The 24,137-nt window shown below is 36.9% G+C and overlaps 1 protein-coding gene across 1 annotated transcript; it reads left to right on the top strand.

Moving 5' to 3' along the window:
* Window positions 1-1,187: 1,187 nt before the first annotated feature.
* Window positions 1,188-14,651, top strand: ZDBF2 (zinc finger DBF-type containing 2). Its single transcript, XM_066553733.1, has 7 exons — window positions 1,188-1,304; window positions 1,905-1,956; window positions 2,524-2,575; window positions 3,136-3,241; window positions 4,089-4,216; window positions 7,264-9,844; window positions 10,123-14,651. The coding sequence occupies exons 1-7, from the start codon at window positions 1,188-1,190 to the stop codon at window positions 10,162-10,164; spliced, it is 3,078 nt and encodes a 1,025-aa protein (XP_066409830.1). The 3' UTR covers window positions 10,165-14,651.
* The last annotated feature ends 9,486 nt before the right edge of the window (window positions 14,652-24,137 follow it).

Genomic DNA, 24,137 nt, shown 5'->3' with positions numbered 1-24,137 from the left:
TCTTAACTAAGGCAGAATTATGCAGTCTTTCCTTGAACATCTGAAAAATCCTTTGTGGATTTATAGCTGTAGTCCCTGTTTTAAAAAAGTAAGGATCTTGGGCAATCCAGATTTTGGCAACATAAATAAGGCATCTACATAGCAGATTTCCTTAATTTTATTAGCTTGTGGGATTAAGCTTGACTTCAGATGGTAAGCAAGCTGTATATCCTGTACACTAGTGGTTTTTCAAAACACTGATATAAAGAGAATGGGCTTTCCTCTAAGAAATTCCTCTAAGACAACAGATTTTCCTCCATTCTCCAACATACTGCAGTTACCACTCCTCAGCATCTTTGTGATGAAACTAAACGTTGGTGTGTTGAGGGTCTTTAATTTCCTTTTGGCGCAGTGGGTGGGGATGAATGGTTGTGGTGTCCCCTGCTGGCTGTGGGGCTGCCTGACTGCCTCACCCGTGGGGTTGTCTCCTCTGTGGTTGCTACACTTGCAGCTTTATCATAACATTGTATGTGTACAGTAAGACTTAAAATAGCAGGAAGTTGACTTCAAGCAGGTAGAACAAGTGATTTTACATAAGGCATCACTCATGAGGGATAGTTTTCTGTGGTTTTCCTTCACTTTCTTTCAGATCCTGGCAGTGTATAGGAAATAGAACAGGACTATTGAGATCAGTTGATCTGGCCAAAAACCTTTTCTCAGCTGCCAAATGAAAAGGTTTATTGGAACAGCTGGAGTTTCTTGTTTATTTTGTTTTTTTATTATTATTACATATATTGTAACACAATCGGAAGTAGAAGGAGTTTGGTGTTTTGGCAGATTGTTTTGTTTTGGGGGGTTAGAGGCTGTTTAAAGTTGAGCTGTTAAGATATTCCTTCTGACCATAACTGCTATAACAGCTCAAGTATTTTATCATGAGCAGTGCATAGTCTCAGAAAGGACAACAATGTTTAGTACCCAGGGCCCATGAGGAAGAAAGAAGAAACAAAATTATTCCAGAAGGAATGGTTAACATTTATATAGGAAAGACTGTCAAAATTACTTCCATATTAAAAAAAGATGTGCTGTAGACTTCAAAAAGATTTATCCATTTGTTCAACTGTTTGCAAAATGGTACAGAAAAATTTACATGCCTTAGGGCATGGAAAACATGCATTATTAATGTTATTTTAAAAGGCTCTTTAACTTCCATGTTGCCAGATGGGATGAGAGAAGTGTCCTGCACTGCAAATGGCCTCCTGTTTGACATTTATTGCTTGCTAGTCTGGAGTCAGCTTTGGTGGATGAGGAAGGTTGGTGACTCTAAGGTAGGTACTAGAAAGCTGATTTAATGTTTACGTTCCATAGCATAAAAGGCCTGTGTGACACCTGGAAGTCCTTTGTGTTTGGACACCTTAAAGCATGTAACTGCTTGTTGCTGCAGTCATATTTTTATTTAAAATTGTGAGATTCAAAATTGATGGGCAGATCTTTTGAGAAATAAGGCTTACTTTTCCAGCCTAGATAATTACTTTGTGTGGTATAGGTCTCATATGGGTTTTCTTACATATATCTCTTGTCTTAATTGTTAAGGCAACTTAGGAAATTAAGTAATTAAATTAATTTGACAAGGTTACTGCTTAATAACCTAACAGAGTGTGTGCTCTGCTCATAAGTATAGTATTTGATTTCATTAATTAAAAGTTAGCCCCTTCTATCAAAGCTAAAACGTACTGCTAAATGTAATATTAGGGTAACCTAGTAAAGCAGAAGTTTCTTTTTAGAATGCAGCTTCATTTAAATCAGGATTTGGTCTGTAGCTGAAACAGTTTAGAGCTTTTAAAGAGCTTGTAGCTTGGACTGAGGAGGAGCTTCAGGATACAGTGAGTACGAGGATGGACTGACTTTAAAAAATTTTCTACTTACAGATGTTTGAGAGAATCAAACGATCTGATGGAGCTTCTGCTTCTTCAGCACAAGGTAAGAAGTTGAAAAAGTTCAAAGTAGTTTTTGTTGCAGTTACATTTAAAAACGTAATAACTGTCAATAGAACTATTAGTTTATCTTGCAGTTCAATTGCTTACTTTGATTTCTTAAATTTCGTTGTGGAACTTAGATGGAAGGAGTGACTTCTGAATCATCCACCAAGTTTCCATGTAGGTGTAATTCTCTTGTCCTGTTGTAAGCTGTTTGAGACACTTTACATTTTATCTCAGTAATCATGGATGTTGCAGTACCAATGTGGATTGCTTAGTCTTGAACCCAGACAAATCAGTAGAAAAACTCACTCACCTCAGCTATGAAAGAGTAAAGCTTATTTTATGAAGTTGTTGGATGAACTTTACGAACAAAAGGATCTCTTCATGCCTTTTTGAACTTACTAAACCTTTTATCTTCCTTTAAAATAGTAGGTTTGACAAATGCAATGTAAGAGAAGTAGCTAGGTGCAGGTAAAATACTCCATCTTCATGTTACTCTGTTGGTTTTTGTGTTTTGTATATGTGTGTTTGGTTGGTTTATTTCTTGGTTGTTTTTGTTTTTTTGTAGGTATCCAAAGACATGGTGTTGAGGGCTCTCCACGACAGGACAGCAGTAGCAGGTAAGTTAGGTGATGATATAACTGGCATCCAGCTTACTGCTTACCAAAGTAAAATGGGAAGAATCTGCTTTTCAGCCTGTCTATTACCTTGTGTAATGGATGACAGTGACACAAAAGGGATTAAGTGTATGATTGGAGGTCCTTTGTATCTTACACCCATGTACTGGTAAAAACTGTGGGGAAGCATGTTGTAGTGCCCCAAACTACTGTGTAGGTGTCAAGTGTTTTTTGTCTTTTCTTCTTTTATTTCAAAATACTAACAAACATATGAATGAAAAGAAAAATTACCTTTTTCTTTAGATGCAGTCATTTTCAGATTTCAGCTAACTGTGCCTTCAAGCTGTTATCCTTTGTTCTGCATTTAAGAAAAAAGTTTTTTAGTGAAATTTGCTTGAGAATACTTTAAAATACATAGTCTCACCATTACAGTTCTAAAATGGAAACAGTTATCTTGCAAGTTTTTCCCATCTGTGTAGGAAGATAGATATTTAGAATTTCCATGCTAAGGACATGGATTAAACAACACAACATGTCTTGACAAAATTACCTGCTTCTTTCAGTTTACACAGAAGAGGACAAGAACATCCTCGGCCTGGAACATCCACTGTGCAAAATAGACAAGGATACTGCAACTGTTGCCATGTACACTACAGTAATCTGGAGCAGGTGAGACAGCTTCTGCATAATTTGGCAGCAGATAGCAAGGAGTACCTAAGGCTTTATCAACTCATAAATAATAAATATCAGTTTCTACACCAAACAAGCAATACTGAGTGAAAAATGAGCTGTTTGTGAATTGCACGATATGTGACCTCAGGAAGATCCCTTGCTTATTTGTTACCTCTTGTAGAAGATGCTGATGGAGTAGCACACAGGTGCTTTTCTGAAGTGCCACACATTGTATCCATGATGGTTTTCTCTGTGTCTTTAATCTTGAGATCTCTATATATTTTAAAGTACTAGGGTTATAGTAATATCTTCGATATCAAGGCTAGAGACTTTTGATCAGCCGTTTTCAGTTCTTTTGTCAGTCTCCTGTCTTACAGACTTTTTTGATGAGAAAAATGAGAAAGTAGAAGCCTATTTAATCTTCTGCACATAAGAAAATTCTTGTTAATTTGACTGAATTGCAGGATGTTTGCTCATGTTAAGTTCAAGAATATTATAAGTAATTTATATATACATTTATAGTATTTGTTCTGGTTAAGAGACTTGTGAGCAGCTGTTGGATTTGTGAGAGTATTTGTACTAGTTAGAAGAGATTTGTCAGCAGCTACCAGAACCACTAATTTAAGTTCCAACTCAGAAAGATGTTTCAATACATTTTAGTATTATTTGAGACTGCCTAAACATACTTAAAAATCTCAATTAAGATTTTCAAATAGTAAAAGAAGATTTTATTTAAATATTTTCATAGCAATGGTGTAACGTTTAACCTGGGAAGGAATTTTTAGGACTAGGCCTGTGTGTTAGCAGTAGTATTAGACTAATCATCTGTTGCATCTTTCCCCAGCACATTTTCAGCTCCCAGCACAGACATTTTACAACATACTGTAGGAATCGTACGGGTACCAGTAGCTTGATGGAGCGTTTCCTTCAAGATGTTTTGCAGCATCATCCCCACAGATACCATGACAGCAGGTATAATACAGAAGGCTTTTTATTTTAATATGTATTAGTGGAATGCATGTGTTATGATTTCCTGTATTTGTTCTACTGCTGAGCAGTAAATTTGGCTCATTTGAGGTGAAACTTGCTCAATGGAGACAATTGCTGTTTATATGAAGACAAAACTTCACTACTTATGGATTTGAAACAACACCAGTAGTAGCTTTTAAATATGAAGACCTGAAAAAGAAGGAATATATAGGTCAGCACTTACAATGGCAGACTGTACAATCTCACATGCATTTACAAATTCTTAAAATTTGAGCATTATATGTTTTATTCTAAATATTTTAATTCTGGGCCATATGTGTATATATATATATATTTATATATTTATGTTTAGCAGTATATTTTATGCGTGTTTTGAAAGAGCTTATAATTTTGGTTTGTTGATTATGTCAGGTAAGTATTTACATGTTTATTTTTTCATTATCCTTCCAGTTTGCCTGTTCAATTAATACTTCAATTACATTAATTGGCCAATTCATTAATGCTCAAATTTTGGAAAGTGTTCTCTTTATCATTTGCGTGTTTCAAGAGTGATAAGAGGATCAATGTGTTAAATTTTTCTCTGTAGATGAAGGAAAATCCATTAAACCTCATTTGTAATGTTTTGAAAGGCAGACAAAAATCCCAGTTTGATCCCAGCACTGTACAGTGTTTCTCAATATGCAACTCTGCTATATGTCTTGACAAACAAGCAGAAGGGTGTTTTGTCTGAAAGCACTCATTGGTATTATCAGGGATATGCCAGAACTAGCTAATATGCATGTCTATGCCAGACTAGCCCAGGACATGATGTACATGTCACCACAAGTAAATAAATTGTCCTCCCATCTTAAATAAATAGATTTTATCACACTGTCAAGAACATTCAGCATTTTTTGCTGTGGAGAAAATACAGGATTCACTTTAAGACAGGCTTCTCTGGAGGTGTCACTAATACAAGGTTGTTGCTTTGCTGAATGAAACCTACTAACAAGAAAAAACAATCTACCCAGATTCCTCTAATTTGTTGGTAGAAGGAATAGAATGAGAAAAATAATATATAAAATCTAGATTAAGTTGGAGGAAGGAGTGGTAAGTAATCCCAAATCTAGACAGAGTTTGGAGGAAGTAAAGCAAAGATGGAAAAGAAAGCATTAATAGATTTATGCTGTGGTCGTGCTCTGAAAAGAAAGTTATGATCTTAACTGACACTTGAGGTAAGATTTTGATTCTCTTCTTTCTCATGTTAAAACACTTGGATTTATATACAGTTTCACACAGTTCTTTAAATACCTGTTTTTACTGTTTAGCTGAATTCATACAAGGGATCTTTATGTGTAATTTAAAAAGACTATGGAAATATTTGTAAGACTTGATTTGTTTTACAGAACCAGTATACCTAGTAGTTATGTGGAAAAAGGAAAAATTCATCAGAGCTTTGCCTTATACTGAATTTCAAAGGATATTGTTGTTCTCCCCCAGTAAAAAAACAAAACAAAACCAAACACCCACAAACCACCAAATCATTCCTTCCTCCAAACACTTGGTATGTAATTTTTTTACCTAAGGAAATAGTATTGAGCATTTTAGGGGATAATTTGTAGCAAAACTGTCAAAAGTTATTAACTATATAAAATTGTTGTTCTGTTCTCTTCCCCTAGGGACATTTGCTTAAGAGTAATTTTTGAGAAGTGCTTGTAGGCTGTTAACTGAGCTAGAGACCTAGGAGTTTGCTATAGTTTCTCCATATGAAAATCTATCTAATATTATACTCAGTCTTTCAGCAAGGTCCAGGTGCCAGGATGCAAAGATGTTTCACACAAAGATGGAAGAGCCCTGAAGTTAGGAAGTTAAAAGATTAATTCTGTTGCATCTGGCATTCCCTTTGGGTCCTATTTCAGAGCTTAGGTGACCATGCAAGGGCAAAGCAGCATTTCAGATGATAAGCATTGTTTGATCATCTGATGTATTTGATTACTTTGCATTCATATAGTAATAGTTCTTTTTAAATGTTTCATTATATGAGATTTCTCTTGCTTACTGAGTCCTATATCCCTTAACTGTATGTAGTCTTAGTTATATAACCAAGGAAATTACTGTACTATAATATTTGTTCACAATACTTCTGTTAGCTGATGTCTGCCATGTATGAAAGTAAGCATCCGTTTGGGTCTCACAAGATGGTTATAATTTTTGAGTGAAACACAGTATTCTCTTCTTCAGTTATATTTACGTATTTTAAAAATTGTTTCCATTAAATTTGCCTGGCTGCTCCACATAAAGCCTTGTGGGTTCCTGTGTTGTATAGGAAAAATAGTCCATATCTGTCACCTGTGTTAATTCTGGAAGACACAAACCCTTGTGTTTGAGGCAGTCTTAAAGACAGAACTGCCAGTTACAGAATATATAAAAATCTGTTGTCACTGCAAGACTGAGCTATCCTAACTTGGCTTCTAGCAGGAGTGAGTCAGAAGCTGTGGTATGTCTGTGAGAAACAGTAAACATGGAATTCCTTGGCCACATGTGCAGAGTTCCTATCAGGCAGCTGTGTTTTGTAGGTTAAAGGGCATTTATACTCAACAATGGTTTTATACTGTGTCCTATTATTATGTTCCATTTCTTTACAAAGCTCAATTTTAAGTAATGATTGTATGATCAGTGAAATCACCTCTTTATAGGCTTATCACTTCAAACAAAGGAAATATCTTTACTTTTTCTGCTGTGCTGTATTTATGAAATCATTGTAATCTATGTTTGGCCATTCTTAATTGATGATTGCATAAAGAGGGTGCTAGACTAATGCCCAAATTGTTATCTTTAGCGTTGTGGAGCATTTCCCCCTCCATAATTTAAAAAAATTGAATATCTCTGAGATAGATAGAACAACAGAAATAGTAATTTCAGTTTATTCATTAGAAGTGATACAGTGTAGGTAATGACTATTAAAAAACCCCCACACTGCTGTTGTTCGAAACATTTTTAGCATATTTACAGTATTTATCTTAGCTGCTTTTTTCTTCCCTCCCCTTTAGACCAACCTATGATGACATGCCATTCCCCGTCACTCTGGAAGCCCCTAGGATTTCTTGCCCGTCCTCAGAAGAGATGCAGAAAAAGAGGAATAGTGAGAAACAGGAGATTTCCAGCAAAGACCAGGAGTCCATTCGTGAAATAGGCTCTTCTGTTCCATGCCTGTCTCGGGAGGGCACAAAGAAAACTTTTGTTACAGAAGCAGGTTTTCAAAAACTTCAAAGAGGCCAGGAATGTGTTCCAGGGAAATCCCAGCAGTCTGCTGGCATTTGTAGTGATAAGAAATGGGTAAATCTGAAACGTGCTCGAATCGCAGGTCATAGCCATGAAGGTCAGTCTACAGCTGTGAGCCCTGTACCTCAGCAGTTTTCTCTCAGTCCTACAAGCCACAGTTCCTCTGTTAATCCTAAAACAGGAAAAAATGTTAGGGATTTGGCAGCATCAAATCTGTTTCTGCGAAGAGGATGTGATGAAAGAGCAGTGGAGGTCTGCAGTAGGGATGTGTTATTGAACCCACGCTTGAATCCCGCTCCAGCACTGGTTCACCCAAAATGCCCTTCAGTTTCTCATCAGAATCCTACACATAGCCACAGCAATTCTTCCTTTATTACCTCAGGTCAATCTCTCTCAAAGCGAGATAGTTTACGAACTCAGGATGAAACTTTGGTGTCTGATCTCCATCTCAGGGATACTGTGGGTATCAGCAGCTCCTTAGATCTTGGGACATCCCCACAACTAGCAAGATGCAAAAACATAAAGACAAACAGAGGTGATGAAAGTTCAGTGGATGAGACTATTGAAGATGTAATTGTGAAATACTGCCATGAAACTACATCTGAAGAAATTTATTTCAAAAAAGAGAATAATCCCAGCGTACCTTTTTCATCACTTCTGGACCATACTAATTTAGAGGGCTCTGAAATGAGTTTTGACTGTGATGCACCAATCCAGGTAGGAACAGATTTACCCAAGGCAGCTATAAAAGATATAGAATTCCTGAAAGAGGTCCAAGTATGTTTGCAAGATAAGGACTATGGAACACAGCTCTCTTCTGTTTTAAAAACTGAGTCATTAGAGAAAATAGAAGCAGTGAAAAAGGATGTCGTAGTTCATACCGAAGAACCAGTTCTTCCAGCCCTGCCTCACGTGCCTCCTTCTTTTGTGGGAAAAACTTGGTCTCAAATAATGTATGAAGATGATATAAAAATTGAAGAACTTGTGCGTGATTTCAGGGAAGGTCGTTTTCGCTGCTACTTTAACAGTGAATCCTCAGCCAATTGTACAGGGAAGAGAATGAAGAAAAAAAAGCAGAAGGATGAAAAAAGGATCAATATTATTGAGGGTAATAGAACAGAAAATGCACCAGTTAAGGCACTGCCAGAATTTAATGATGCTTTAAGTGGTGGCTCTGATTTTGATAACCCGTCTTTGGCCTCAGATACACTATGCAACCCACAAATTGTAAAAATGCCTAGGAAAAGGACATGGCGCCTGGCTTCAAGGTGTCAGGTGGTTAAAGTCAGCCATGGCACCCAAACAAGTCTGCTGAACTACCCTGTGGCAAAAAGGAAAATGTCTAGAAGGGAATCTGATCCAGCTGATCAGAAAGCAAGCATTGCCTGTCTGGAGAATGAAAAAACTCCAAACATGAAAACTAGACTATGTGCCCTTAAACTTCCAGAGTCCTATAGCAAGATCATGAGTCCTGTACAGCCCAAGACAGTGGTATATGTACTCTCGTGCCCAGAAGTAAAACAGTGCAAAGGTAAACCTATAGATATTCCCAAAATGAGGAAGAATCATCACTCCACAGATAGCAAGGACTCTGTAAGATATAAATACAAACAGTGTTCTCTCAAATATTATGACCCACTGACAAATCGAATTCTGAAAACGCCTCCTAAGAGTACAGTTGGAGAAAAGGCCAAAAAGCCCTCTCATGTTCGACAGCTTTTCAGAAGTCTCAGCTTTGATACAAACATGAAGAAACTAGCTGATACACAGAGAGAAAGCACACCATCAAAGTCACTCAATTGGTCAGACTTCTGTAGTTCTTCTTCAGCATCTTTCCTACCAGATCGAGATAAAGGGAATGAGACAGCCTCAAGTCAAAAGGCAGATGGACCATCTGTTGCCACAGAAAAAACAGATTGTCTTGTATCTGAGAACTCTTTTAAACACCTAATCATTTCACCTTTGAACTCTGTGATAGAAGGAGATTATAGATTAATCCCATTCAATAGAATTACCAAAACTCCTCTGACCTCCATCAGGAGTGAGTGGTCAGAGAGGGAGACTCCAAAAGCAATATGGAAGAGAAAAGAAGGCACTAACAAAGAACCAGTTTTTTCCAGAAAGGCTGCAGGATCTAAGTCTGTCAGATGTACTCTTGAGAGGAGAGGAAACAGAGTAACCACAGGCAAACAAACGTCCAGAACTAAAAAACAGCAGAAAGAGGGGATGAGAAGACAACTTCAGCCTTGTGCCCAGAAATCTGCTTTCTCCATCCATAGGTACCAGACAAGGAAAACTACAGTGGGAAAGCACCCTAAGAAAGAAAAGCCTGATGCAAAAAAATTAAAGGTGAGGAGGAAACTAAAAAGGGCCTTTCTGAACTCAACAGTTGTAACAGGGATTCCTGAAAAAAGGCAGAAAGTCACATCAGAATCTTTTCCCAAGAAACCAGAGCAAGCTTCCTCCAAAGTCAGGAGCTGGGAAGTAAGTGGAGATCGGGGTCATCCTGGCACTGTGAACCGGCCCTCTAGAAGAACCTCTGCTGTACCATTACTTCGAAACTGTCTTGTTCTACCAGGTGAGAGCTAGCTACCAAAAGAACTTTTTTTTTCTTTTTTTTTTTATAGCCAGCACCTGGAAGAAGGAAGGAGGAAAAAAGAAGGCCATAGACAATGCAGTTGAAATGCTAGAGCTCCAGAAATTGCAGAGCCAGTCTAATGTGAAATAAATACAACTGTAAACTCAGCTCTTGTTCCTGGAATATGGGGACAATGTATTGCACTGTTCTACTGTGTAAAGCTGCAGAAGTTGTGGATTTGATTTAAAAGCACTTATATTTACTAGTCTTCACCTGTACATCAGCAAAATGACCTTGAATGGTATCATATTGTTATTATGGTATTATCAGTGCGTAACAGTGCACTGTAATAAGGTAATCTAGAAGCTGTGTTAATTAATTGTGCCTATTTAAATTTTTTCACGTAATTCTAAAGTGCAGAAGATGACTCACTTGCTATGCTAGAAATTTAATGAAGACACATCAATCAGGGCTGAATTCTGTGTATGTATTTTGTGTTTGTGTATACGTGCACCTAATTCAACACATAATATATACTTGCCTGTGGAATGGCATTAAAATTAATACAGTATGATACAATTCAGATCAATTCAATGCTTTCTTGAAGTGAAATATAATTTTACACATTTTTGTATTGACTTCTTTGTTCCTGAAATCGTGTCCAAAGCTTTTTTTTTTTTTTTTTTGAACTGAAAGTCACTGTGGGCTCTCATCAAGCAATAATGGACCATGCTGGTAAGGAAATATGTCTCCTTAGGGAACTGTTCAAGTGGTGGTAGCTGAGGTGAAATCTTGAATTTTAAAAGAAATACAGGGTTATGTTTGGGGGCTTTTTTGTTTGTTTTTAATAACTTGTTGATTAAGTTTGTAGGCGAATTTCACATTCCTTAGTGGGGAGGGGATGGAAAAGTTATAATGCAAAAAAAAACCAAACAGCAGCAAGTTGTTTCAGAATGTCAGCCTTGAGTTTGGGGTTCTGTGCTTTTCTGGCTTTATTTGGTGTAGTGTTGGTTAAATTTTTATGGACTAGAGTGCAAACTTTCTTTCTAAATTTTCAGTAAAATATTTAAATAAACCTAACACAGCATCCATCTAAATGTATTAGAGTTCAAATATTTGGTTAAAAAACCTGGTTGAATAAAAATTATATTCCACAGAGATTCAAGTTAGGCCCCTGATGTTCCATCTACTATGGTTTTATGGCAAAAAAAAAACCCAAACCCATGGTGTTTTAGCTTAGTTGCTTGGGTTTTTTTCTTTTTTTGATAGTTGTTATGATGACAGTTTATTTGATGTGGTTAGGAGACATAAAGCAAGTCTCATGGATGTTTCTGTGCTTTAAAACCTAAGATTAATGGTTAATTTCCAGTAAATTAAGCACGCAGTTAAACATCATCATAATCCAGGCTTTGGTTTTCAAATCTTCAATTTGATATATTATATAATCTATTTTACCTTGAAGGTCTTCATAAATTCTCTAGTGGTACAGTACATTTTTCAGAACGCAAGAAAAACGTGGAAAAGAGCAGACCTTGCCATCTCTGGCATTGAAAATATCTGTGCATGTTCCCCCCAGAAAATAAAACCCTTCTTGATTCTTCATTCACTTCTTTCTGAAGTGTCAAGGGTCACAGATTTGGGCTGAGATAAAGGTGGACCTGGAAATGGTTTATTTTAATATACAGTATCTGAAGGAAATATAAAAGCTGTCATCATGAACCACATGTTCAGAGAATATTTTGAGGATGTTTTGAGGATGTTTTTAATGTATATACATATTTCCTAAGATAAATAAAAGATGTGCATGTGTCAACTGGAAAGTAAGTTCCTTTACAAGTCAAATATGGTCTGACAGATTTTTTTTTAATTTGTTTTGTTTTAATTTATTTTATTTTTTATATAAAAGTTGATTTCTTTGGACGAATTTTCCTATGGTTTTCAGTAGACACAGAATCTTATGACTGTATTGCAAGTCACTGGAAAATGAAGGGCTGTAATATAAATTTTTATAGCCCTCAACTAATTGTGCCTGTATAATTTAATATTTTGTCTAACATAAAACTGATGTTTTTAAAGCAAAGTTTTAAAGGAATGGTTTTTATAGAAAGCTAATTTTTAGATAAAGCAAAAGAAGATTTTTAAATAAAGTTTGTTTTAAAGCAAAGCTTTAACTATAGATAAGTCCCACTCTAACATATTTTTATGATACAAGAATGTTTTCCTATCTAACTTCTTCCATCTTATTTTTCACAGTATTTCACATGTGAAGAGCATGAATTATTCTGTGTGTGAATAAGTTTTAATGCACATTGTACTTTAAGAACACTAACGTGTAATTGTTTAGAGTCAAAATACTGTTCTCCATACTCATTCATTGTACATTTGTCTTATTCCGGTGCACAACTTTTCCTTGAAATCTTGAGTAATAAAGATGTGTTGAGGACTATAAAATTACTAATATTTTTAGACTGTAATGTCTTTTGTTTTTGGTAATAGACTCTCTTATCAGGGTGAGATTTTTAGAAGAAAAATGTTATATTCAAATAAGAGTGTAAGTAGCTATATATTTTCCTTAAAAAAAAGAAAAATGAAAAAAAAGGTACGTAAACATTTATTAGAAGAATTAAGACTTGAGGTACAAGTCTGGAAACATTTATGTGGTTGACATTGTCAAAATAAGGTTTACTGTAGGCTTGGATGTTAATCTGTGCCTCTTCTGTGCATGTTCGATGACCACTAGGAAAAAGAGGAAATACTGTGATATGAGAAGCAAAAGCAGAAACTGCTTTGGAATGAGAATTATGAACATATTTGCAAAACAAAATATTGCAAAGATACTTAATATCATGTGCAAGAAGGAGAAAATTCTGGGGTCTTGAGAAATAGGCAAGCACTTTCCTGTTAGATAAGTAATGGAGTTTCTGCCCTTATGGAATAGAACATTGTTTCATTAGCAGTGTGACCAATACTTCAAAACATGGTTGTGAAGTCTAGAAGTCTACAGCAATGGCAAACTTGAGAACTGAAATACTTTCTCCAAAATTGGTGGGTGGGTTTGTTGTTTTTGGGTGATATTGTTTCTGTTTTTGTATGTGTTTCTTTTTCCCTTTTGTATTTTTTTTTGGTTGTGGGGGGAGACTGGGTTCTTTTAATATCAGTGGACAAAGAGGCAAAGAGGTTTTGTCAGTATTTTTGCATGTCTTAACATAGAGAAGCAAGAAAAGAGCTGGAGTAGAGAGGAATAAAGTCATGCTTTTTGAATTAAATTGGCAGCAGTTAGAACCAGTACCTTTTTTAATAGTTGAGAAAAATGTTACCTTTTCTTCTTCAGTACATTTGCAATTTTGACCTGTTTGTAGTTTTTATTATACATTTTATTATTTTTAAAAAGTCTCTCCCCACATAAAGTACTCATTAAACCTTTCAAAACAGTCTTATTGTAAGCAGATAGATTTTTATTATTCATTAGGATTGTGAATCATGAGTGTGACTCTCTCATATTGTGCCAGGTGCTAACCAAACATAAAATAGTAATCCCTCAAAACTTCAGATATCTGACACTTGCACCTTGCAGTTCTTCAGTTAATTTTCTGATAGGATTTTTTTGCTCTCTTCTTATTTCTGACAGGTTTGTATCCAATGTTCTGGTAATTGTGTTATGAAAGTACCCCTCTCTGGGACTCAGATAAATGAGGTTATTTCTGTTTATAATGAGCCCATGGCTTCATCTGAAATTGTGTTTTAAGTTTCATGCTGAATTTGTGCCCAAATGAGAATGTGTTTTGTGGTTTTCATGTTGTTATTGATTATGTATTTTGCAATAATTTTGCTTGATATTGTAATTTTTTATCTGCTTCTCTATCTCTTTTGTCTGTGGTCATTTGACACAATGTGGGTTTGTAAGGATACAGCAATACTACAGGCTGGTTCAGTGGTGTTGCTGGATGTTCTTTCTCTGTATCTTCTGCTGATTTTATTTCAGATTTGTTGTTTCCATTGTTTTTCTGAGTCATGTATTTGGATTTCTTTTTTTATGTTGTAAAGAGCTAAATTTCAGGGCAGTACGTTCTGTTTGGAATAAATCAGTGACAGGTGACAAGAGGATGTTGTCCCAGTCTGAAGTGCAGAGGGCAGGTTGGCACAGGTGCTCCTGTGCTTGGGAGTCTGCTTTACCTCACTGAATAGTGTGAAACAGGAGTGGGATGATGATTCTTGATTCTTTTGCCAGTCTTCCTTTCTTCTTCCCTTGGGGTCACTCTGCCTGAGAACAAAGTAATCTGAACTCATACTGTTTTCATACTGGAAATAAGGGGTTTTCAGCTTTTGCTGTTTTGGGGACAGATAGGAAAAGCAAAATGTATCACTTTCACTAATGTAACTAAAATCACTGAATTTTTGCCTTTAATGTTTTATCTACTGAATTACAGCATTCCTGATAATATTTTTCAGAAAAATTTGTAATAGCATAGTTCTGAGCATGCCTAGAAGCAAAGGTTTTGTTCCTTGTTTGTTTTGCAGTTATAAATTCATTCATTCCTTCAGCAGAACAAATCTTGTTTTAATAAAATAAAGACTGAATATGTGCTTTTGGAGTTTATTTATTCTTGGAGTTTACCTTGAAGCTATTTGCTATAATTTGTTGTGGAAAGAACACAAACAGAATGCTATGGAATAAGCTACTACTATGAAGGCAGGCAGTCATAATTTAAACAACTGTTCACAATGGTGTGATATCTTGACTCAGTGAAGCCAAGATTCATCCTATTCTCTGCCAGCTGAAGCAATGACACCTAGGATGGCATTGAAAAGATGACAGATACATTTAAAATGTCTAACTTCATTTTGGCAGCATGAAACCAAGAAGCCCCAACCACATGGCAAGCCAGATGCCTGCAGCACTTACTCATTAAGAGTTTTTTGAGAATGTGCACTTACTATATCACAACAGGGGCTGGAAATATTATAGTCTTAAGCAGCTTTCTACTTTATGCAAAACAGTTTGGCATCTGTAATCATAGACCAAATAAAGGCAGGCAGAACTCTCTTCAAAACTGTGTGCAACAATGCTTTTAAGAGTATGGTAAACAGATTACTGGAATGCCTTGCACAGTATAATACCTTGTTCTATAAATTTGTTAGTCATTTGCTGTTTGTAGCAGTGCCTGTTTAAACCAGTGTGATTTTTTTACAGGAGCAACACACAGAGATGTGTCAGATCAGTAAATGGCTGAGAAGCAGAGGCATGTGGTTTCCTGAGGCTTTAGTAAGTCATAAAATTTCAGGACATGCTTTGCAGTTTTCAGTCCATACTTGAAAATATCCATGTATTATGTAGTTGGCTGAATGAAGTTAATACTGTGCTATCAAATAGTGATTTAACTGAAGAAATAATTGTTCAGCCATCTAAACATGGAGTTACAAGCATGATACTATAACCAAAGTTTAAGTCAGGTGTTTGCTCTTTCATGGAAAATATTTTTCATAAAAATAAAAGGCTTATAGAGTGTAGAAGGGAGATCCAGTCCAAATTGGTGTGTTTGAGAGTTATGATGGAATTAATAGCACAGTTTTGGTTGGATTGGGATTCACTGGAGTAATTAGTGTTATAATTATTGTCTTTTGATGGTTCTGGAAGTCATAATTATTTATTGAAGTGCAGAAGCATTTTTCATGAAACGTACGAACACATCATTATTGAAGTTTGTGATTTAACAGTTTCAGCCTTTCTAAACTTAGGTTCTTTTTTTGTCAGTGTTCTACCCTTAAGGAAAACTGAAATACAGCTTTTCCCAAATACTGGGAATCATAAACAGGTTTTTCAGTATCACGCATCCTCAAATATAATTGTACTTTAATGTTTTAAAGCTGGTCAGCTTCTCATATTTGATGTGTCATACTGCATTAATGTTGGCACTGGTGCATCTGAAAATGTTGGTTGTAGCTTACTGAATTATGATTAATATTGCACAAAAAAGTTGCAGAATCAAAATCCACCCTTGCTAGCTCATGCAGAGAGCTTAAATTCTGTGCTGGCCTGGAGATTGTGCTGTAAGAATGAACAGAGAAGCTGAAGCTGTGGATGCAAGGCATGTGTATGTCTTGCTTTTTATTACACTGAAATTTTAAGATGAAGAGAGAGGTAGAAGTGATGCATAAGACTTAAATATGTATTTTAGATTGGAACTAGATCAATGAATATTTAGCTTTGGGGGGGTTGTTTTGTTTTGGTTTTTTAATGTTTATTTTATCTGAACCTTGGCAAACAGTTGTCAAAATCCATCTACTCCTATAGTGGTGCAGCTCAGAATCTGTCACTCACTCTTCTGGTATGTTACTTTTATTTGCTTAATGTATGGATAATATTTCTCTTTACTGCTGCTTGTTTCGTACTTTCAGCCACTGGTAAGAGGGGGGAAATGTTTATAACAAAGGTTGTGCATGTACATCCTTTTGAAGGCTAAAGAGAAAAGTTGTAAGGCAATACATGGCTACCAGCAGCTTTCTCCACATGCCAAAAGGAGCTTTGTTAAAATTCAGGTCTAATGATGAGTAATAAATCAGTTGTCCAAATAGTGATAGAAACACTTTTCATTTTATTGGCATTAGTTGCAATCTGCATAAAATTAAAAGTAAACATACTGACTTTTTGGTGACAGTTATTTTATAGATTTCTAAATGTATCTAGTGCTTTAATTTTTCGATCTGTTCTAGCAAAATATCATTTCCTGAGTTATTGCCAACACACTCTAGTTCTGATTGAATCTGGAGTCAGGGTAATAATGGAGTCAAAGTCAGCATATTTTTACCTACCACAATTAGTTACTGTTCATGCAGCACTTTCTGTGGATGTAAAGAACTCTTAAGTGTTTAATATTATCAAGAATTATCTTTTGTATTATTCTTATTTTAGACATTAGTGTTAAGTTTATTTTTAAAAATGCATGGATACATTTATATTTTTGTGAATAGAAATGTGTGTTTGTCATTGATAAGCACAATATTTTTTATTTTTAGAGCTCAAAGGAGAGCACTAATGAAACAGTATTTTACATATTTTTATTTCCAATTATACAGCGACTATTAACTTTTTCTGTGCTTAGCAAATTTCTGTTTTCCTCCCTCACACTCTACCATTTTAAAATAAGAATTCATCTGCAATGCAGAGTTCTCCATGTTTATTTTCTCAGAGTAGGGTGTGATGAGTGTCATTCGGCTGTATCACGAAGATGGTTTTATGTAATTATGTAGTTATTGCATATGCCTTCATAACTACCTTTGCCTTTTCATGGAAGCTGTAAAGGGGAGCCAAGGATCTCTGTCTGGCCCTCGTTCTTCTGTCTTGCTTTGTTGCCCATCCCATCCTTCTCAAGCTCCTTATGCATCCAGTGGGTCAGCTCCCCTCTTTACCTTTATTTCATTGAGCTCTACAGTATGTTGGAAAACAACCATTTTTAATTCACAGGAAAAAAATTAATTTAAACTATTTTCAACCAGTTTTTCCTGTAATACTCACATTCTAGTGCATGTGTGGGGAAACAACAAAATTCTGCCTTCTATTTTGGCAAGCCTTGTGTTCCCACCATCTCCCCATAGCTCCCAGAAGCGCAGGAAGGGCTGAGGTTGGCAGGCACCTCTGGTGACCATCTGCTCCAATCCCCTGCTCCCAGCAGGCTCAGCTGGAGCAGGCTGCTCAGGACCAGCCACATCCCACGGATTCTGAGCATTTCCAAGCAAGGACATTCCACAGCCTTTCTGGGCAACCAGTTCCAGCACCTGGCTACCCACACCCTCATCGTTAAAAAGGTTTTATCTCTGTGTTTGAACAGATGTGTTTCAGTTTGTGCTCACTAGGTCTTGTCCTTTCCCCACCTGAGTTCTGCACGTTTGTTCCCTGGGTGGCAGCTGGCCCAGTGCTCGTGCCGTGTGTCCCTTGGTGTGCTGGCACTGTCCACAGGGGCCGTGGGGAACAGCTGGCACTGGCACCCTTGCCCAGCTGTTCCAGGGGAGATTTTCTTCAAGCAGGGAGCCCAGCTCCCCATTGGTGAAGGTGAAGGTGCCAGTGAGGGCCCGTGTGAGGTTTGGTTTTCCTGGGTTTACCTGGCTTCTGTAGCAAATTGAGTCCTCTAAGCCAACTTTCTAAAGCTTTTTATCCTACAGGAGTTGGGGTGTTTGCGTTTTTGGTTTTGTTTCCCCCCCCGCCCCCCACTAGATGTTTCCTTTATTCTCTTGAATATTTGAAGTTATATGGGTTTGCTGACTGAAAATCCAAAACTTCATACTTATGTGCTGCAATTATAATTTTGTTACAAGTCTCTACACTTATGTATGCTCTTTCAATGCCTTTTTTTTCCTGTTTGCTTTTAGCTCCATTTGCTCTTGATTGAGACTTCTGTATTGGTTTACACTGAGTCCAAGATTTTGCTCTAACTGGGTCAGTATTAACTTGGTTTGATAAAGATTTTACAAACATGGCATTCAGGGTAACTTGCTGTGGCTTATTTTGTTACAGCTTTTTTACACTATAAGTTTTTTATTGTTTGTTTTGCTTCTTTCTTTTTTTATGGACTTTCTTGCCTGTGTTCATAAAGAGCTTCTGTTTGGTTTCCCACTGCTGATAATTAAATAGCTTTTAATGAGGCGGGCTGGAGGAACAGGAGTTAAAAGAGCTGACTTGTGCTGCCATTGCCTTCTCCAAAGCAGGCTAGTGGCATTGTGCAAAAGCCCAGGCTTTTATCACTTTGTCACTTTATCTCCTTTATTAAGAATAAGGGATGTCAACTCTGTAAAAATATAGGTATGTAGATTAAAAATCTTGTAGAACAGCTAGAATAGTAACATTAGATTAGCACATTTTGCCACTGCGCTCTCTCCTAAATTTGCTGTGAACAAAACCTTGATAAATTTGTGTCAGATATCAGATGATGTTGCAAACATTCCCAATGTGAGAACTTGTGATATTTGTCCCTCCTTTTATGCTTAGATTTCTCTTTAATTTTGTTTTCATTTTCTTTTTGTGTGAATACTGTGGCATGTCTCTGTCATCAGTCTAAGTTCTTTTAGTCCATCTTAGATAGAATGAGAGTGCTGTATCTTTTCTTTGTTAAAATACTTATTTTTCTTTTTAGGAGGAAATAATTAACATTTGTCAAAAAGTGACTTGTAAATCTGAGCTCCCCATGATCAGTTTGTGTGAAACTTAGTAAATTCTTTAATTACATCTGAAGAGGTGGGGAAGGCATGAGTCTGCAACTCGCTCTTAAATTTTATGTGAAATACTTAAGTTGTGTTGGGTTTGAGTTCTTTTTCTCATTTCTCTTTCTTCAGCACTGTTTTAAAGGGCTACTTTGTGCTTTCAGCAATGTCTTGGCAGTCAAAATTCTCACCCTCTAACTGGATTTGAAAGGACTGAGTAGTAAAATTCAAGCACAAGTTGATTTGATTTTAACTTTCCTTTTCATGTTTTAACACTTAGAAGTGAAGAGGACTACCATTTGTATCACAGTCTCAGCTTTGTACTTTTGAGGAAGAAAAATTTTCTTTCTAAATGATGAGTTATGAAGGTATTTGTATGCTAAGTGTGGCTGCTAGGTTGAGGAAAGGTTATGGTAGTTTTTATTTTTATTTAAAGTAAAACTTAGAACTTAATGGACTTGATGCAAGCAAAGATCATGGAGCATCTCAGATGTCATTTTTGTTAGCAGCCCGTAGGAGGATATGTGCTCTTTTTCAGCCTCTTGGTATTATGTCACTTAAGGCACATAGAATTTCTCTTGCAATTGCAAAATACATGTCTACAACATTGAAAATTAGTGTTGGAAGAAGTATTAATACGCTGGAAACACTCTTCTTGATTAAAAAAAATGTTGCATGTAGTATGAAAGGCCTTTATGATGGCATTCACTATGTGATGTCAAGGTTTTATGCATTCATATTTGTGCATGCACTGGGCTTATTTGTCAGCTAGGAAGAATCTAATTGAAGGATGGATTTGAAACAAATTATATTGAAGCAACTGAGATTTTGGAAAGTTTGGATGTGGATCTTAATTTTGCAGTTTGAATATGTGAATTTAATAAATACAAAAGAAACTTTGGTGTTGCTGTATCTGTTCCAGTTGAGGGAGGGCAATAGGACATTAATCCAGTAAGTCACAGCCCAGATCATCTAGGAGCTAACTTCTGTGTTCAGCAAGCTCCCGTCAGTTCAAGGGGACCTACTTCTGAGCTTATCTGAAATCTGTAACATTTTGTGCTGATTCAGAGCCAGAGCACTGCAGGTATGGCAGAATATTCCTCATGTGGTGGGGCTGAAATCACCTGGTGTCAACGCAAGGACCTTCAGCGCCAGCCAGGAGCCTGGTCAGGTCCCAAGCATGATGTGCCATTCCCTGAGGTATCCAGTTCACTATTCCTACTCCAAGAATATTTGTTCAAGTTACTTAAATATATGAATTATTTTGATGCACAGTTATCAGTAGAGGAAAAGATTTACAACTATAGCACACAGTAATTTCACCATGAGTTTACCTGCCTAGCCCAAGAAGTTGACTTGTGTAGTTTCTTACCTGCTGCTTCCAATAAGGATCTATTTAGCCTGCCTTTCTTCAGTGGCTTACATGTTGGATGGTGTAGAATGAAAGACCACTTCCTATCTCTCTGCCTCGAGCCAAAATGCTAATTCTTCCTGTGCTCTTAACTGGTGCTTTGATAGTATGTATCACAACACAGGGGACTGCACAGCCGGGCTGCCAGTGCATGTTCTCCTCCCAGCTGTGCAGCTGCTCCAGACAAGCTAACTATAGCTTAGTTTTTGTGAGTGGCATGTCAAAGCCATCTATTTATAAGTCAAATTAGAAAATGCCTTGGAACTGTAATTTTTCTTTCAGGCTTCACTGCCAGCTATCCAGAAGTTCAGTATTCCATATACATAGATTTGGCTATAAAATTTGAACTTGTCTGAAAAATAAAAAATAATGTCTTGGAAAAGCCAAAACAAAAAACCCTGTTAAATTATTAAATTTTGGGATATAGATATCAGTCAAAAACCATTTAAAATGTTTTTATACTTTACCTGTAAGATGAATCAGGAAGAATGTGCAGAGGCACTAATACAATTATTAATATTTTTTTCCATTTTCCATAATTTCCAATTAGCTGTTTATTTTGAAAGTATTTCTTACTAAGAAACTGGTATTATGCATGTTTATGTAAGGTAAAATACTTGAGAGAAACATTTTAAATGTGCTCACTAGTTTTGACCTCTTTCAGTTTCAAATCAAAATGCATGCTGACTAATGCTGGAAGTTTGTAATGGTCTGGCTGCTGGTCCAAATATTTGCTTGATTTTTATGAGGATTAGGCCCTAGGGAACCTGAAATGAGTATCAATAAAAATGGCCTTCAACATAAATGGAGATCCTTCATTATGTGGTGTTTAAGCAACCTTCCCAAATCCACAAAAGAAACACAAACCCGCCAATTCTTTCTGATTTATAGATCAATATATCAGTATTGGAAGGACTCAACTTTTCTTACTACTTTGTAGGGGCCTGGTCAAGTTGTGGAATTTAGATCTGGATTACATAGGCTGAACTACACTAAGGCTTGTGGATAATATTCCAGTCTGAAAGCAGCCAGCCTTTTTCTCTGCAGAGCCATTCTCTGAACATGAGGGTAGGAGCATGGGGAGCCAGTAGACTGTGGTTACCCACATGGGTAGGTGATGTTAGGAGTCTATGCAAATTGCTTTGGGAGGGTTTTCTGCATTAAATAATAGACTTCTCTCACAGATTAATCTCCTATAACTGAGCATTTTCTTTTAAATATAAACAGCTCTGTGCCACTTTTAGAACACTTGGATTACTTTGTTAAATTATTAACCAGTTTTTATCATTGGTAGGGGAGTTTTTATAGAAATGAGAGCAGGATCTTACTCACTAGTTATTTTTAAAATGTGCCAATGTGAAGGCTTGTACTTGTGACAAGGCTCATGAAGCCTAACAGAGCTGTTGTACTGATTTTAAAGGAATTACAAAGATTAGAGATAGAAAACATTCTTTTTAGGCATAAAACTCCATCCAGGTTTAGTTTTTGCAGTGCATTTGATATTTTGCTTCTAAAACCAGTGGATGTTGAGGCTGTTTAGCAGCTCTTGGTAAGTTTTTATCATATTTCAGGATAAGGCTAGTAGGCTGTGTATATTGAAGCAAGTGAGAAACTGGTATTTAAATCTTAATTTCCTGATAAGTATTTTCTGCCCTGACACAAGACATGGGTTGGCAGTAGGCTGCATGTAATCTTCTTTCTCTTCTGTTTTTTCTATCCCTTGAAATAGAGGCTGCAGGTAGAGAAGCACTGAGATCTTGTTTTGCTTGAAGGCCTGGCAGGAGAAAAGTCCAGCTGTAGGGGCATAGCTAAGTGGATTCCTGTCAACTAAGTATTTGGAAGTCCTTACTCCCAAGTTCTCCATGATTTACCTGGAGGATACCAATGTATCTGTTATCCATAAATTCCAAATCCTGGGCTAGTGGAGTGTGGTCAGGCATGAAGAGGTCTCTGTAATGATGTCTGCCAGATCCTGAGCAGCTCAGCTTCTGGACAGGAAAGGCATAGGCTCTTCCAGAGATGTAGCTCCATCCTCTTTGGCAGGCAACTGAAAACAAAGCAGGTCTGTTTTGCTCCAAACTGTAATGAAATATAATGCAAGAATATATCAAAATCCACCAGAAAATGGAATTACCTTTCTGCAGAGTGCAACTTGTCTGTAACTGAAAATATTTTGGTGAAGGACGATGTAACAATTTAGAGTTGAGAGAACGTGGGTGTCTCTTCCTCCAAGGCCCTACCACATTACTTTTTCCAGATAAATTTAGAAGTCCCTGTTTTACATTTCACATGCCTGTTCCAATTCTATTCAAAAGGTTAATCATGAAAGTATGCTGAACAAGTATAGATGTCATGAAGGTGGTTTGTGAAATCTCTGAGAACTTGCATTACATGGCCATTTTTAACTAGTGTCAGTGTGCCCAAAATTAAAATTTAAAATTCAATAACATCACTTTCAGTGTCTCATTAGGCTGTGTTGTATTTCCACTTTTCCTCTTTGCACTGTGCAAAAACAGATTTTATTTTCCATGGAAAATTACTAAATTTCAAAATTGTGTGTGGATATATGCTTTGTGCTGTTTATATAGCAAAATGCTCTTCTGACATTGGCAAGGCATATTCAGCAGATGGCTGGAGAGAGTCTAATCCTCTCCCTCCTGGCACAAGGAATGCTAATTGCTATGTGCCTTGAGCAAAGAGCCTTCTAGATAGTCAGCTGCCTTTCCTATTGGGGCAGGAATGTCTGCTGGAGAACGTAATGGAAAGATCTCCATGAAAATTCTTTGAGGACATCTTTACTGTGAAAATCAAAAGAAATAAAATTAAGAAATCTCTACTATCTCCAAATGTCAGTTGGAAAATAAATAGGCCTTGCTGGCAGCCTAATGCAGATCATACCAAGGATTCATGCTGGGTGGAGCTTGGGTTTGGCAGGATAAGTGGGAAGATATTACAACTGCTTTCATCAAAACAGAATCAGTTTTCAGGAGAGGCAGCAAAGGATATCTCTGTCTCCTCCTGACACAGCCATCTGAGACCTGTGAAAGATGTGGTAGGAGGGTTACCAGATGAGCATTTGGCACTTCTTGTCTCATTATTTGCAGTTTCATTGAATTGACAGTGAAGCATTGCAGCAAAGGAGCCAGAAAGAGGTCAGAAAAAACTGCTTGCCCAGCATGGGAAAATCGCTCAATGAAACCTGAGACATTCCACCATGAAAGTAACTGAGAGACCTCAGGTCCTTCCAGAGCTGTACAAATAGGGAAAGCACCCCTAGTGCTGATCCAAGGTCCTTGTTTGCAGCTGCCTCATTTCCAGCAGCGACATGACAGGAAGCCAAGGGATGAGAAAGACAAAAGGAACAGCACTTGCCCTAGCACCCGCTGAGACCTGGCTGTCCTTGCCCAACCCCTGCTTTTACTGAGCCCTATCTGCTCCTGCCCCAGCACTCAGCATGGCAG

The sequence above is a fragment of the Molothrus aeneus genome, chromosome 7 (assembly GCF_037042795.1).
Source record: "Molothrus aeneus isolate 106 chromosome 7, BPBGC_Maene_1.0, whole genome shotgun sequence".
NCBI lineage: Eukaryota > Metazoa > Chordata > Aves > Passeriformes > Icteridae > Molothrus > Molothrus aeneus.
Note: the sequence above shows the minus strand (reverse complement) of the source record. Positions and strands in the feature narration are given on the sequence as shown.